Source organism: Sphaeramia orbicularis, chromosome 24, assembly GCF_902148855.1.
Source record: "Sphaeramia orbicularis chromosome 24, fSphaOr1.1, whole genome shotgun sequence".
In the NCBI taxonomy this organism is placed as follows: Eukaryota; Metazoa; Chordata; class Actinopteri; order Kurtiformes; family Apogonidae; genus Sphaeramia; species Sphaeramia orbicularis.
In genome coordinates, this window is record NC_043979.1 from 6,305,894 (window position 1) to 6,321,728 (window position 15,835).

The following is a 15,835-nucleotide window of genomic DNA, read 5'->3' on the forward strand; positions in this document are numbered from 1 at the left end:
GTATACTTAGCTTTGGGAGGTAAAAGCGCTGCAGCCGGAGTGACATTCTATCTGATTAAATTAGCCACACTCCCTGTTTAACATTTTCTCATTTAGACACTGTAATAAAAGGAGCAGATGGTAAGTTTTAATTAAAAGCCAATGAAACAGGCTGCTAAAAATAACTGGGAAGCAGTTTCTCTATTTATTGTATAGCATTTTGTAAGCAAACATAATTTAAGTATCAATTAATCATGTCTTTTTTGTCTTTTTGAAGGGAAACCAGTGATGATTGTCATAGAGTACATGGAGAACGGCTCATTAGATGCCTTCCTCAGGGTGAGTATCACCTTCGCGCGTCTTAAAGCTGCCTCTTTTTAAACTTTTCTACTCATTTTCTAAAGTGTCCCATAGAGCAGAGAGTCTGCAGCAGGATCTGTGCATTGCATAAATATCACAAATCTTGTGCTAGAGCTGCTGCAGTGCTGTGACCTACATTTCCCTCATGGTCAGTGGAGATGGCTGACCCGCTTGTGTTTCTTTGTGTCCCTCGCAGAAACACGATGGTCAGTTCACAGTCATCCAGTTGGTCGGTATGCTGCGGGGCATAGCGGCCGGAATGAGATATCTGTCCGATATGGGATACGTCCATCGAGATCTGGCTGCACGAAACATCCTTGTCAACAGCAATCTCGTATGTAAAGTGTCGGACTTCGGCCTGTCAAGGGTGATCGACGATGATCCTGAGGCCGTCTACACAACAACTGTGAGTCAATTAACGCTGCTGCTCACTCTGAATTCACTCATGAAAACGAAAATAGAAACACCAGTGCACACTCATGTGGTCTGCACACATCTGAACAAGTAGCCAATATGTCAGAACCACTTCCTAATAAGACCACCTTTATTAGAGGTTCATAAAAGGCAACTAAATCACATATTGCACATGATTTACAATAAAGAAATCACAGATTTTTTCCTGTAAAAAAATAGTCTTCTTGACTTCTAGTTTAAGTCAGCTCACTAAATCATATTATAATTAAAAATTGTTTATATTCTGTAAAACTCAACATTTACTTAAAAACAGAGAACAAGAATATGTTATGTTCCACAGAAAATAGATGGAAATAGAGGGGAAAGAGAAAATAAATAATATTAGTCCATTTGTTTCTGAAGTGAACTAACAAATGCTAAAACAACAGAATCATTGTCTAAAACTATGCAAAATCTGTAAAAATCTGTGAAAAGCAACAAAAAAAAGCAAAAAAAGAATGAAAACTGCAAATGCACATTGTTATGAATTGTGAAGTTATCTTGTCAAAAAATACAAAAGATATGAGGTCAGATTTCCAAATAGCACTTTTGTGTTTTGTAAAAACACATTGTTTCTTATCTTCTAATTAAGTCGTACAACTCATTCAGGATATCATAAACTGAAATATGACATATTATAACCAGATAATATGACATTTCACATACAGCACATTTCTTGCAATTTCAATAAATTAATATGTTATTTCAAGTAACCACATGGAAAGGCCCATTTACTTTGGAAATTATATTCAACAAATAAATGTTGTTATACTTCATTAGTATTAATAATTCTAGTGTGATCATAGAACAAAATAATCATGTGTGAAATATAAAGAAAGTATATATAAAATGGAACATATGAGGCCTAATATATTATATGACATGTAACACAGATAAATAACAGAGCAGCTGCATTATTATTGCAGCAAACAGCATCCCAGTGGACAGTAAATATTTATAAAACGTTTTCAAATTTAAGCTATAACAGCCAAATAAGAATGGAACATTGAAAATATGGCACAAAAAGTGTGAAACAACACAACAGAAGAAACTATAATAAGGAGCATAATATGAAACTATCAGTCCCACATTATACATTTCAGCATATTCAAAGTATCAGGTAGATGTAAATTCTTACAGTAACCAGGTTTTTATGTGTTTTGTGTCTCTGTGGTCCGGCTTTTTGTGATTAATGTACCTCTAGTAAGTTTTGTTGCCACTACGACCATGCCTCATAAAACAGATACTGTTTCTCTAAAGACTTCCTGTTTAAATAAAGGTTTTATAATCAGACAGGACAGTCTGGTTTAGTGCAGTTGGTCTAAGCAGTGATAAGGTCATCACTTAAAAATATTCACCCTTATTGACGTGTGTTATGAAGCAAAGTTTTCTGACTCTGTGTAATTCTAAAACTCTCTCTAATTGATGTTTTAGGGGAAGATGCAGGATGTAATGAATTTGATGTTTACTCCAGCCACTGACCTGCATTTTACTGAACAGGGCGGAAAAATCCCCGTCCGATGGACTGCTCCAGAAGCCATCCAGTATCGTAAATTCACCTCTGCAAGCGATGTCTGGAGCTATGGTATTGTCATGTGGGAGGTCATGTCGTACGGGGAACGGCCGTACTGGGACATGTCCAATCAGGATGTGAGTTAATCTGTCATTTGAAGACATTCACTGATCACTGGGTTGAATTTGTGACTGCTTTACTATCTTTTCATTGTAGTTGGACTTAGGGTTAAAAACCACCCACACAAACATGAGTTTAAACATGACATAAATATAATCCTGACCCTTTGGGACCAGCGACCTGCTGAATGTTAACAGGTTAAAAAGACATAACTCTAATAATATGAATTAATTACAGGAATTATACCCATGGAAATGCCCATCCCTACTCATCCTTAATGAAGTCATCCCAAAATGGAAAATCAAAACCAACTTTTCCACTTCTTTTCGAGTCTTTCTCACACTTACCCTCGTGAGAACGGCATAACCTTGGGCTTAATTAGTTCAAGAAGTCCTGCTCTAATCATCCAGTTTGAATGCATTTGAAGGGGAAACAGTCCTGAAATGGGACACGCATAGAAATGAAGTCCTGAGACCATGGATTTGATGGCAGTAATAATCTAAACACCAGGAATGGAAAAACACTCGTCATGCATAGCGCTTTTGATCCAAATGTCTTTAAAACTTTATAATGACTTATGGTAATGCGTGAGTATTGGTGTCGAACCAATTACACAGCAAACAACTCATGCATATTCTGCAGCTTGCATATGCTTTGTTTTTGACGTTTAGGTCGAGAATGTAAACACATGAATCTGCTCTGATCTTAAAAGACAAGTATTTAATGTTATCTCAGCTTGGACGAAAACTTTTAACAGAATGTTTGACAGAACTGGGTATGTACTTGAAACGGATCGGTGTACATAGAGATACTGGCAAGTTGCATAGTGGGAAATGTAGGATGCCCCATTTTTCCAGTTTTACTGACACTAGAGACTATAAATCTAGTTATTCATTTATTAATCTTTCTCTAATGAGTCCCTAAACTTTATGCAGCCAACTGCAATACGAACAAAAACTGCACCTCTTCAAATCTCTCTGTTTCCAAACATAACATTAGCATTTTTGTACAAAACCATGGTTGTATTTATATCTGTTGGATCTACTCAGATCAAGTGGGAACAACTGGATCTTGAAATTGAAGCCAGTCATTGTGGAAGTATAGTGTAACAACGACAACACTAACAACACCAGGAACCTATTGGCTTTCTTTGAAATTATTATTTTTTTTCTGGGCTCATTGGCTTTATTTTGATCCTTTTTCTAATTCTAACTTACATATATTTACTCATGTTATTATAAATTCAGTCTTGTATTTTCCCTCCACATCTGTCTGTCAGTTTTGCAATTTGCACGTATGCATATGTGTTTAAACATTTAGCAAATGGCTGAAAGTTACTTGGTAGTGTTTAGCATGATAGTTGCCAGTTACCAGTGCGTCTGTTTTTTTTCCAGAGGTTCGCCATGGCAGTAGTGTTAGCTTCCTCAGTGCCACCCTCTTTTTCTTTTTTTTTTTTTTCTTTTTTTTTATATTCTCTTTTTATGAAAGAATTTAGATTTTTACAAACATGGAAAAATTAGACAGGTACACAAATACATCCAGAGAGTAGGTGTAAAAAACAAAAACATGTTGCAGTTCATTATTGTCTTGGCATACAGGATTTCAGAGTAAAGAATCAATATATAAATAAAAACAGAAAAACATATTTCCTTCAGGTAGAGGATTTTGGGTCCATATTTATGCAGTCATCGCAGCAAAATGGGGTCTCAAAGACCTCACATATCTCACCCATCCCTTCCAGTGTTGCACCAAAAAATCCACCTCCAAAATTACAGTAAAGGTTATTCTTTCCATCCTATAAATTCCCATGGTTATGTCTGTCCAACTATTTATTGTCGGTTCTTGTGTCATCCATTGTTTAGGTATTGTTTTTTTTTTTTCCTGCAGCTAGTAATATGCTGAATAAGTATCTATTTATGTTTTTGACCTCTGGAGAAATGTATCCCAAATACATGATTTTGAAATCAAAGGGTAGATAGGTATTAAGAATAATTTCTATTGCTTTATGTATTTCTTTCCAGTGCCACCCTCTTTTTCATGTATGCTCTGGCTCAAGATGGCTGCAGCTTAAATGGTTACTCAAAGCTTTGAAATGATAACCTGCAAACCGGCAGATGAAGTCATAGTAGCTATCTCCATTTTTTTCTTTTTTTATTACATATTTTCTGTTAAAAAAGATAAAGCCAGCTAATATCAAATGTAGCTTTGTAGCTATAAAACAATGTTACTTGCTCTGAGGCCAGAAAAGTAGTGATGTACACTATAAAACTGTACAGAGTTTGTGTTTACACCCCCCACCACTGCCACCACCACCACCACTGCCACCACCCACTGATGTAAATAAGGAAATAACCTCAAAGCACTTGACCTTGAGAGTATAATTCAGACATTTTGGAGCTCTGTTTAGTCTTATAATCAAATCCACTTACGTCTTTTTAACATGAAGACAGATATGACTAAGTCCCAGACTACTTTTTAAAATGTCACAAATTGCTGTAACGATCGACTCACCCACGGTTCTGAGTGCTGCTGCCTGCTTTCTGCCAACTCCCACTGTGAGAGTCCAACTGAGCCAGACCACTCCAAGCTGTTCCTTATTGTCGGACACTTGACACATCTTTGATTGATGGTGGAAGGCGAGTGCGTTTTCGCTGCAGATTCCTCTATAGTGCCCAGTGTTTAGCACCCACCGTATCAGGGCAAAGCGTGATTAACATTCTCCTGGGCCGCTAAGCACAGGCCTGCTGATTGAACAATCAGATGATAGAAATGCTAAACAAGACGGCTGGGCAGCGAAGTGGCGTTTGTGGTGTTTTGACGCTCCGCTACTTGACAGACATCAATGTCAGAATTTTTTGCGCTTTGTCAAGACGTCAGCAAACATCCTCCGGGGATGCAGGGAGAACATTATTTGCATTTTTCGCAACAGTTTCAGTGTTTTGACACTTTTTCCCCTCCATGACTCATTTTTGTCTGAGCAGTCCTGACAGGAATAGCTGATGAATGTATGCAGGAACAGCAAAGCATAGCCTGTCCGCTCAACCTACTGTTCTCATGCCTCTGACTTTTAATGAACTCTGTGCTAAACTGCATGCATGATGCCAAATGACAGTAAATTAGTTTTAATGGCCATGCAAGAAGGTCTTTTCTCATTATTTATTAGAGCCAGATAAGTACAAGGTTTTGTTTAGACATATGAAAACATGTGAAATGAATCTCAGGAAACAGCAAAGTAGAATGAAAAAGGAGTATCTCAAATGTTGACAGAAGGCTTTAACTTTTAGTTTCCAAAAAGGTATCAATAAAATCTTGAAATTCCTTGTGAATCTCAACCAGTGAAGAAAAATGAGGAATGGAATGTGCTCTCACTGTTAAACAGCTGCACTATGTGTTGCACTGACAGGAGACAAAAGACAAACGCATAACCTGATTAGTGCCAGTAAATGTTAAAATGTACTTCATTTTTTTAACATGTCTAGTTCTGAATAAATTCACTCAACTTTTAAATGGGAACATCACATCAAAGTTAACTGATTTTTTTATGTAATGAATTATGGATCAGATTTCTCAGACTGGACATGTCAGTTCATCGTAGGGTTACCATATGTATATACACGAGCAACCATTCACTTTAATATTTTAGATTAACCCAAATTAGGTGCATGTGTTTGGACGCTCAGAACCTGGACAGAACCCAGTGCTACTGTGCTACCTCCCCGCCCATACTTTAACTCAATTATCTTAACTATTTACCTAAAAATGAATGTAAGGATTAACCTTGTAATGCACATCATACTTGCTAAATTAGGTTTTTTAGAAATACTTTCTCATTCATCTTGGCATACAGTCTGCAAGTGCAAAAAGCTGTACCAAAGACTTGCGGACCAGTTTACCTTCACACTGAGTATGTTCACACGCACAGCTGCAGTTGTAGCTATGTTTGTACATCAACTAAGCTGTTAAATTGTTCTGTTGTCTTTGTCCCGGTCTACACGCAGAGGAGTGTAATCGATTTATTGTTGAAATCATGTCTCCGCTACGATAGGAGTAGATATTTACTCTTTCATATTGTTAGTATTGGACCATTTCCGGTTCGCCAATGACATCACAGACACAACAATAGCCAATAGTGAGCTAGCAAGTTAGCAACTCAGAGATAAACTGGCACAACTCTGGACAACGTTGCACATTTGTACAAAGCTTACTCTCTGTCCACTCTACTTTTTGTGAAGATGAGATGCATGATGTTGGTCTGAAGGGTCAAGACTTGGGTCAGGGCTCCAGAGCATGTGCCAAAAACCTCGATCCACTTTAATCACATTGTCTGGTTGTGTTAGTCTGACTTTTTTTTTTTAATTAAAACTTAGATTTCAGTTGAGCTAACATGTTTCCATCCTCTATTAAAGTCCCATTTTAGTCAGACTAACCTAATCATTAGTTTTTTTAGGTGTCATTTAAACCTACTGATTGACTTCTAAAAACCTGCCTCTTAAACTTTGCCCTCTGTTTGAGCAATTACAGTTAAAGTGGCACGTTGACCCGTGAGGAAGCATGGGTTCTAGATGTGGTAGTTTTTATGCTGGGGAGAGCTGACCTTTGGGAAAAGATGTTAGTCTATATTTTTTAAGTACTGACATAAAAATTGTTTGGTAAATCATTCTGTGAAATTTAAACATTTACTATATTAATACCAATGTCTAGGGATTGAAGTTAGTAAATGCGTCGTTCTTGTTTATACCTTCATTTCCCGTCATGCAGCATGGTACTGCGCTTCCTGTCAACCGTCATGAGCGTAGCAATGTGATTGTAAGGCTATTGTATTCCAAAAGTACTAATCTCCCAAAATATTGGTCCTATCAACTTGTTGTTTTTGATAGTCATACTAAAGTATGCCAAACTGCAGCAGTCAGCTGTTTCGAGATTTTGTGATGCCCGAGACACACACTCAGACACACACACAGAGTCCGCTTCCCGTTTAGATATTTCCATCTCTGGTCTGTTAAAAAAGCAGTACCTCATTTTCTTTGAGGTATTTTTCCTAATTTTTCAAAAAAGGAGTTAACGCTAAAAAATAAAACTATAAACACATTTCTGACAAAAAAATTGACGGTGCAAACATTTAAGACCCAGAACTGATTAGTTGTTTGTGGAATGTTTCCTGGATAATTCCCTTATGCCCACAAATATGCTTGGTCTCATCCATGTGAAACGGTAACACAAGCATTTTAGACAGAAACAGAATACTTTACTTCTATTACTCTGTTTATAACAGCCATTTCAGATGTAGTCTGTAGCGCCACCTTCTGACAGCCTATTTTTTCGCTCTAAACCAGTTGACATAGATGTGACTAGTTGTGTGTTTGGAATTTTTTTTCTTTGTGACATTTCAAAAATTTACTTCAGATTGTGATTAGAAACATAAATAAAATAACATCAACCAATAAGATACAGACTGAGTATAAAATTCATAAGTAGATGTACTTTATTGATTTCAAACTGGAAAGTCAAAGCACAGATGCTATAGAAAAAGGGCTGGTTCCTACATTTCCCATATTTGACACCATACTTAGATTCCCATCTGTCAGACATCACAATCCCAGTTTTGTTAATTGTGTTCAAATCACCAGTATTAACCAGCAGGTCAAGTGAGTTTTTGAAGACATAAAATGGACATAATCCCCTTAACTGTATTAGTAAGTAGTGTTCTGTTAAAAGTACCCACAGATCATTAGCGGTTCTAATAGAAGCTTCATGAAACACTTAATATTTCCTAGATTGGAATGGGTTATGATGAGAAACCTGTTTGAACACATTTACTGCTCAAAGCTCATTAGTGTTGCTACTTGCAGACGGCTGCCCATGATCCAGTTCAGTGAAACAAACCTGGCACAGAACCATCCAGTCTGGTTAGATCATTTCTTCCAACAAACCACATCTGACTCCATGATTAAAGGATGAAATATGCATAAACAGTGACTTATTGACTTTGCCAGGGGTTACGTTAGGGTTGGGGTTCAGGGGAGTGGTCAGTGTGTGCTAATGACTCCATCTGTGTTGTATTTTCAGGTGATAAAGGCGATAGAGGAGGGCTACCGTCTTCCAGCCCCCATGGACTGTCCACCCGGCCTTCATCAGCTGATGCTGGACTGCTGGCAAAAAGACCGGGCAGAACGTCCCAAATTTGATCAGATCGTCGGCATCCTCGATAAGATGATCCGCAACCCCAACACCTTGAAAACCCCAGTGGGAACATGTACACGGTAAGGCCAAACAAACCCAGAAGTCATCAGGTTTTGAAACACAGCTTCATACAGTAAAGAGTTTTACCTTTTATTTCAGCACATTAAGGGGATGATCCAAAGCATCCAGCGGATGATTTAGCTCCTGTAGTTCAGAGATAAAAGATAAATCCCAGGGGATCGATAGCCCAAAGCAGCTTCTATGGCTTTATGGTCAATAGCAGAGCTTTTAAATCAATCTCTATAATGAGTTCCTGGTACTTTAAAGTGCAGAGGGAACTCCAGACCTCACTCTGACGTTTGTCAAATGAATTCTATTTGCAGTCAGAACATTCTTTCCCTGGGTGAGATTGAGACTCAGAGGGTACAACTGGTTAAAGAGCGCTTTAATATACGCAGACTGCATGGGGGTGAATGCATTCAGATTGAAAAGATATTGACAAAAATATTTTTCACAAGCACAAAGATGACATGCTGTATCTGTTTGTGAATTTGGTATTGATTGAAGCCTCCAATCAGCTGCATTTTTCTCTTCTCCTGTTGTAATTTGCCTCACTGCTGGATACCTTTGGTCGCCTCTTTGTCGCATCTCCCGCTTGATTGTGTTTTCAACCAAACGCTTCCTTTTCACATACGACGTAAACATGTTCTGTGCTCATCCCGCAGACCAATTAGTCCACTGTTAGATCAGAGCACACCAGACTTCACCGCTTTCCGCTCAGTGGGAGAGTGGCTGGAAGCCATCAAGATGGAGCGATACCGAGACAACTTCACAGCAGCTGGATACAGTTCCCTGGAATCTGTGGCCAGGATGTCAATCGAGTAAGTAGAAACAAAGAGTCTCCAGGAGTCAAGCATCAGTAGAGAATATTAACACCAGACGTGTTGGGCTGATCTCACCTGCACAGCCCTTTGCTTCAGACAAACCACATTTCAGACTCCGAGTACTCTGAAATGTAATTCAGTGATTCTCAACTATGTCCACCCCAGAGGGTACACAGAGTGGGACTTCTAAAGGAGATTTGATCAAAAATACACATCTACATGCATCTGTTTAGAGCAGGGGTGTCAAACTCATGTTAGTTCAGGGGCTACATTCAGCCCAATATGACCTGAAGTGGGCCGGACCAATAAAATAATAACAGTGGGAAAAAGTTTAACTACATTATAATAAGGTTTACGTCTACAAAGTTTCATTAAAAATGTGAATAACATGAACAACCTGAAATATCTTAAGAAATATAAGTGCAATTTTAACCATATTCTGCCTCAGTTTATCATTTCCATTTACATGTGTATTACAACTCCCAGATCACAGTGGATCTACAAATACACAAAACATTTTGGAGCAGGCAGAATATTGTTAACATTCCTCTTACTTCTCTTAAGACATTTCAGGTTGTTCATATTTGTTCAGATTATTCATATTTTTGGTGAAAGGACTGCTTCTAAATGTAAACATTTTCATGTCATTTTACTGTTTTTATACTAAGACAAAGAGAAAAATTTATAGTTGTCATTATTTATTGGTTATTACAATAGTATTTTACTGGCCTGATCCAATTTTGATCATATTGGTCTGTATGTGGAACCTGAACTAAAATGATTTTGACATCCTTTTGCTTGTTAATATCTTGAGTATAATTTTTGCATTTCACAAATTCACCCCAGGGGTCAGATTGGATCATTTGGTGGGCTGGTTTTGGCCCACGGGCCATATGTTTGACACCTATGGTTTAGAGGGAAAAACAGGATTTTTCTGGCTTGTTTTTAGTAACTGTACAGTGTCTGAGTGTGTTTTCATCATCTAGCAAGCAAAGACATTGAATTAGTTAAATGTAATAGACTTAACCCTTTAACACCTGAATTTATACACAAGTATATTTTTAAGTTAATTATTTGTATTTTTGCTTTCAAGTAGATTTTAAATTAAGTGGATATTTTGACTATAACACATAAAATACATCAAAATTTGCAATTAACATCCACATCCATGTTCCCAGTAAACCAGCAGTCCCAGGTAAAGACAGAACTTTTTTGGTCCATCATCTTTGAAATGGATAAATGGATCATATCGACAAGCTTAAATTTATAGTTGAGGTTCTTTCCTCTTTACTCCCAATAATGAAAAAACCCAAAGGCTGTAAATCTCTGCTGTTTGTGAGCATTGATGGATGTGTCATCTGTTTCCAGGGATGTGATGCGCTTGGGGATCACGCTGGTGGGCCATCAGAAAAAGATCATGAGCAGCATACAGACGACCAGAGCCCAGATGCTGCATCTCCACGGCACCGGTGTCCAGGTGTGACGGACAGCGAGCTCGGAGGGCTGCCTCGGACAAGGGCGGGTTCGAATGAACATCAAAAACTGTAAAAAACAGAACTTATCTGGAGCAGCGCCTGGGATGCGGGCGGGATAATCGTCATAGTAACCGGACATGTGTTGTGTCTGGAGTGAAACCATTCCTTTGTTCCTCAGTGAAGGGTCGTGGTCCGCTTCCTCAAAGGGCACGAAAAAGACGAAAAGGGCAAAAATCAACAATGGAAAAAAGAAACTACCTGAACGTGACGACTTTTCCTTTAATTTTTCTCTTTTTGTTTCTTTTTCCTGAAGCGCTTATGAACACAACCACATATCAAACAGCGCTTTGCAAAGGAGGTTTCTCGATGTTTCTTTAACTTAAGTGAAGACTTTGCTATGGATTTCCTTTAAAAGAACGAAAAATGTCCTCTTGCGGTGTCACTTCTCTCTTGTGTTGATTTGTCTGCCACAGTGACATGTTGTGGCACTTGTTTTTATCTTTTTTGGACTTGACAACAGGGTAAACTCTTTTGTCTAAACACAGAGGGAAACCTTTTTGGGTGCAGAATCAGAAGTAATTTCTGTACTTTCCAGACTCATGGAAAACGTCCATTCAAACTCTACACCAGAGTTGGTTTTGACAAATTTTTTTAACGAGGAATTTTTCAGAACGGTGCACCAACAAGGAGATGCAAGGAGGCTGAATTGTTCTTTGAATCACCAGACTTTTATATCAAGAGTAGCAATATCCTTTGTCCTAGCGTTCACTAAAGGTTGGATTTTGGGAATGTTTTCAGCACTGTTGAAAGATTGTATTGAAACCGCCGCTAACTGTTCTGCCATCATTTTGCCTAAAATGTTGCAAACAGTGTTTTTGTTGTGCAAATCCAATTTCTAAAGGGTGGTTAGAAGAAAGGTCTTGTCGTAATACTGCCTTAAAATGTGTTGGGAAAAACATTGCTGCTGTTTTAGGCACTTCAGTGGCGATGCTTTCTGCGGTTCATTTCAAGGGTGGGTAACAAGACTGAGCTCCCTTTTGTTAGTTTTATTTTTCTTTCCTTGTAGTGTGATGTCTTTTATATCTGGAACTTGAATCAGTGAAATTAAGTGCATGGACACGGTTTAATGCCACGAGTGACACAGTTAGGAGATGGACTAAACAGAGCAATAATTACCAGGTAGAAATGGTCCTCAATTTTTAAGGTGCTAGGTTTTCATGCATGTCGAGTGCTGCACAGACAAGGAACAAGGAAAAGAGAGGAAAGGAATGGACTTCTTTGACCTAAAAGAGACAGTTCTAAAGAGCTCCGAAAACTGCCGAGCCAAGTCATCAAATAAATAATCATGTCGTGTTTTGCTGCTATGATAGGCTAATCATTTGACAGAAATCTAACATGGCGTAAAAATGCTAAATTGAGCGGCTGCACAGATATGAGAAGTACCTTTGGAAACACTAGAAAGGTGCTGGTTATCCACGCCGACGTCATGCTCTGGCATCGATGTGGAATCAAAGAGCGCCTTCGGGGTTCGGGTATGAAAAGGCAGGACCAAACGGTGGCGGATCATGGCGTTAAATCCAACCGCCGCCGCTTCTGGAGGCAGCGACACAGACTGGCTTGTTTATTCATGTGTCTCGGCGGCTCATCCCTCACAGGCGTAGATGTGACGGAACATGCATTAAAGTGTCTCTTAAGATTGTTCCTCTGTTCTTTGCATGAGAAGCAGAGATGAGTTTGGGGGGGTAGTAGGGATGGGGGGGGGGGGGGGGGGGGCTTTGCACAAGACGTGCTAAAAGCCAATCAACCTATTTGGTGCCATCTGTCTACATTTCCAATGCAAAGCGGAAAAAAGAACAGAAAAAAGAGAAAGTTTCAAGTATGTTTGGGTGCAGTATTCTTTGATAAGAACATACAGTTATTCAGAAGTGGTGTTCACACAAAACCATTTTATTTCTCCTGCTGCTGCTGTAACCTAAAAGGGAATTCTATATTTTCAAAGACCTTTCCTTTCCCTGTTTTTGTTGCCCCGTCCACACTCAGCTGGTGTATAGTGGTGTCTACTTCGGAGAATCAGATATACTGCTATAATACTTGATAAAATTTGACTTTCTGAGACTATTTTGGCTGATCTGTTTCACAGATCACACAACACATTTGTCATGTACCTGTTTCCCTAATGTATCTGGATTTGCAAAGAGACAATGTGATTAGAGCTGCAACTGACAACTGCTTATCGCCCAGTTCTTTCTTAGTATTTCCTTGAGCACTTGTCTGTATAATATCAGAAAATACTAACAGGTCCATACAGATTTTGAAGAGTCCAAATCTCAAAGAGTGTCACAAACAACTGACCCTTTGTTAAGCCCTTTCTAAGAATTTCTTATTTGGATGCACACAGACTATCCTCAAAGTCTAGAGGTGGTTGTCACGTTTAAGCCGAAAGGGGTTGGATGTAGATTAGACACTAATGACTGAATCTATAATATGACATATTTTATAACTGACCTTGGCCTCACATTAATAGAGGAAATAAACCAAATGTTTAGGAATAATGTAAAACATCAGTGAGAAGTAGATAAACAGATACACCTGCCATTGGTGGCTAACAACTGTTTACTAAGCTAGTTAAAGTTAGGTAGCATTTGACCTTCGAGCAAAGAGTTTTATCTCAATCAAATTAACTTTGTATCACAGCTCTTAATACATTGCAGTCCATTTTGTTTCCTTCTTTCTGATGTCTCACTTCTATTAGATTATCTCTGGCTAGAGACATGTAGAGAGACATACTAGTAAAGCTTGAGGCCCACCAAAAGGATGATGAGACTTGACAAAGGGTCAATAGTAACAGCATTTGCAGCAGCTGGAAAATGTTTAACAATTGCATTTGTTGTTAATATATCTGGACTGACTGATCAGATAATGATTTTAGCATGTTTGTGAGCGTCACTTTAATCTATCTTTGATTGTCTTAGCGTATTTAAATCTTTTACAAACAGGGTGTCGAGCTGTTGTTAGTTAAATCATGGTTAAGCTGGTTAATTGGGAGGGTGTGTTAAAGAAAACAACCGTAAATGTTCTAAGGGCGTGTTGTTTTCACACTGTGGGTTGGAGTTAACCGGCTTAGTGTGGACACAGAACGCTCAGATCCATTTTCACAGCAGGACTCACCTTTGTGAGAAGACACCAGGAATTAGTCCTGACCGCCTCTGAGCCCCCCCTTCCTTATCCATACAGCAAAGCTCAGCAGCTGGGCCTCAGCCAGACCTTTGAATTACATAAAGTCATACAGTCAGCACAAAACTCCCCAGTTCACAGGCAGACGCTGGCCCCCCCACCCACCTCCTCTCTGCTTGGATTTAAAGGGTTCCTGGCCCCCGGGGGCCCCCCCTCAGACCCCACCTTATAATACCTCTGTCCCTTCTTCTTTACTGTGCTGGGGAGACAGCAGTTTGAGCCAAATTGAGATTAAGGCCAGGATACAATCGATCGAGTCTCCACATCATCTCCAACCTTCACTAACACCAGTCACTCGCTCACTTCATCACGTTTTAGCCTCGTTCATCCCCACGTCTGAACTTCAGGTTGCTCAACTTTGGATAAAAGTTTTGTTGTGGCTCTATATCAGCAAAAAACACAAAAAGAATAAAAAATTTAGAAAAAGACAAAAAATAAACGGACTAAAGTCTGGAGGATGTAAAGGCTGACTGGAATCAGGACGAGCAGATAGAGTATGAAGTTATTTTTCCAATCTTGCCGTTCAGGAGTTGTGTTTCACCGCTTTGGCAGGGTGATGGATAATTCCAAAGAAAGCAGCACTGTTGATTGTTTCAGAAAGAGCCTGGATTGGAGGGAATCTTTGTATATGTTCTAATTGTAAAACTTGTACATTTTATTTATATTGTTTTTTACACCTATTACTCAGTAGAGAGCTCTGAATACATTGAAAATGCACTATATTTTTCTATCTTGCAGAGGAATTATTGTCACCCACAAGATTTCAGTTGTACATAATTTTTCATTTAGGACCAAAGACGGCTGATAGGATTTCCATCTTTTCTTTGACTTTGTCTTTTCTTTTGCCGTTTAGTTGACTGTACAGGAATACAAATTGTTGATTTATTATTTATTTTTCTGTGATGAAAGTATTGAGAATATTCACTGGTCAAAAGTATTTTCCCCAACAGCAGAACTGTAAGATCATTTAATTAGATAATTTCTTGTTACATAGACAATTCTTTTTGCTTTGTAACCTTTGTAATAGACTGTACATATATTTTTGGAAATATAATACAATCTCTATAGAAGTTTGGAGTGTCTTTGGTAGTGTTTTATCATTTCACATATTTCCATGCACACAGGTGGTGTTTTTTTGGTGTGTTTTTGTATGGCGTCAAGATGAGGCCAAATAACATTGTACACGTACGTGAAGTATTGTAAGTGTAAGTGAAGTTTTGTAAACCAAAAGTATATATTTATTTTTTAAAATGCACCTACAACACTTATTTTGCTCCTACAAACCTGTTGTTTTGCTTTTATGAAATGTTTTCTGCATTTACAAAACTTTGTCTGCATTTACAAAACTTCTCTGCAGCAGAGTGAAGTTGGTTCCATTCTTGAAACCAATTCAAAGATCTGTAAATGGAACCAGTTTTGTTTACAGAACTCAGAACCAAGCCGTGCTCTGAGCTCCAAGCTCCGGCTCAAAGCTGGCCATAGTCATGCAGAACCCAGATGTGTGCACAGCAACCCATTGGACTTAAACGGACCTCGGATCCATTTCCGAGTAAGGCTGTTCATCAGCTCCCAGTTACGTTTAATGTAACTGGGACTCATGTGCACGGTGCTGCCGGCTCAGAGCCCCGACTCCCAGT

At 38.7% G+C, this 15,835-nt stretch overlaps 1 protein-coding gene across 5 annotated transcripts in view; it reads left to right on the top strand.

Annotated features, from left to right (window-relative positions):
* Window positions 1-15,271, top strand: part of epha7 (eph receptor A7) — a 121,351-nt gene extending 106,080 nt beyond the window's left edge. For 2 of the 5 annotated variants that reach the window (XM_030128480.1, XM_030128481.1), the window contains exons 12-17: window positions 257-318; window positions 536-745; window positions 2,227-2,442; window positions 8,492-8,685; window positions 9,331-9,486; window positions 10,858-15,271. In XM_030128480.1, coding sequence (XP_029984340.1) covers window positions 257-318; window positions 536-745; window positions 2,227-2,442; window positions 8,492-8,685; window positions 9,331-9,486; window positions 10,858-10,972 — 953 coding nt within the window. In that variant the 3' untranslated portion in view covers window positions 10,973-15,271. Of the gene's footprint in view, window positions 1-256; window positions 319-535; window positions 746-2,226; window positions 2,443-8,491; window positions 8,686-9,330; window positions 9,491-10,857 lie in introns of those variants that run through there. The other 3 variants (XM_030128483.1, XM_030128482.1, XM_030128485.1) reach the window with 2 other exon arrangements.
* The last annotated feature ends 564 nt before the right edge of the window (window positions 15,272-15,835 follow it).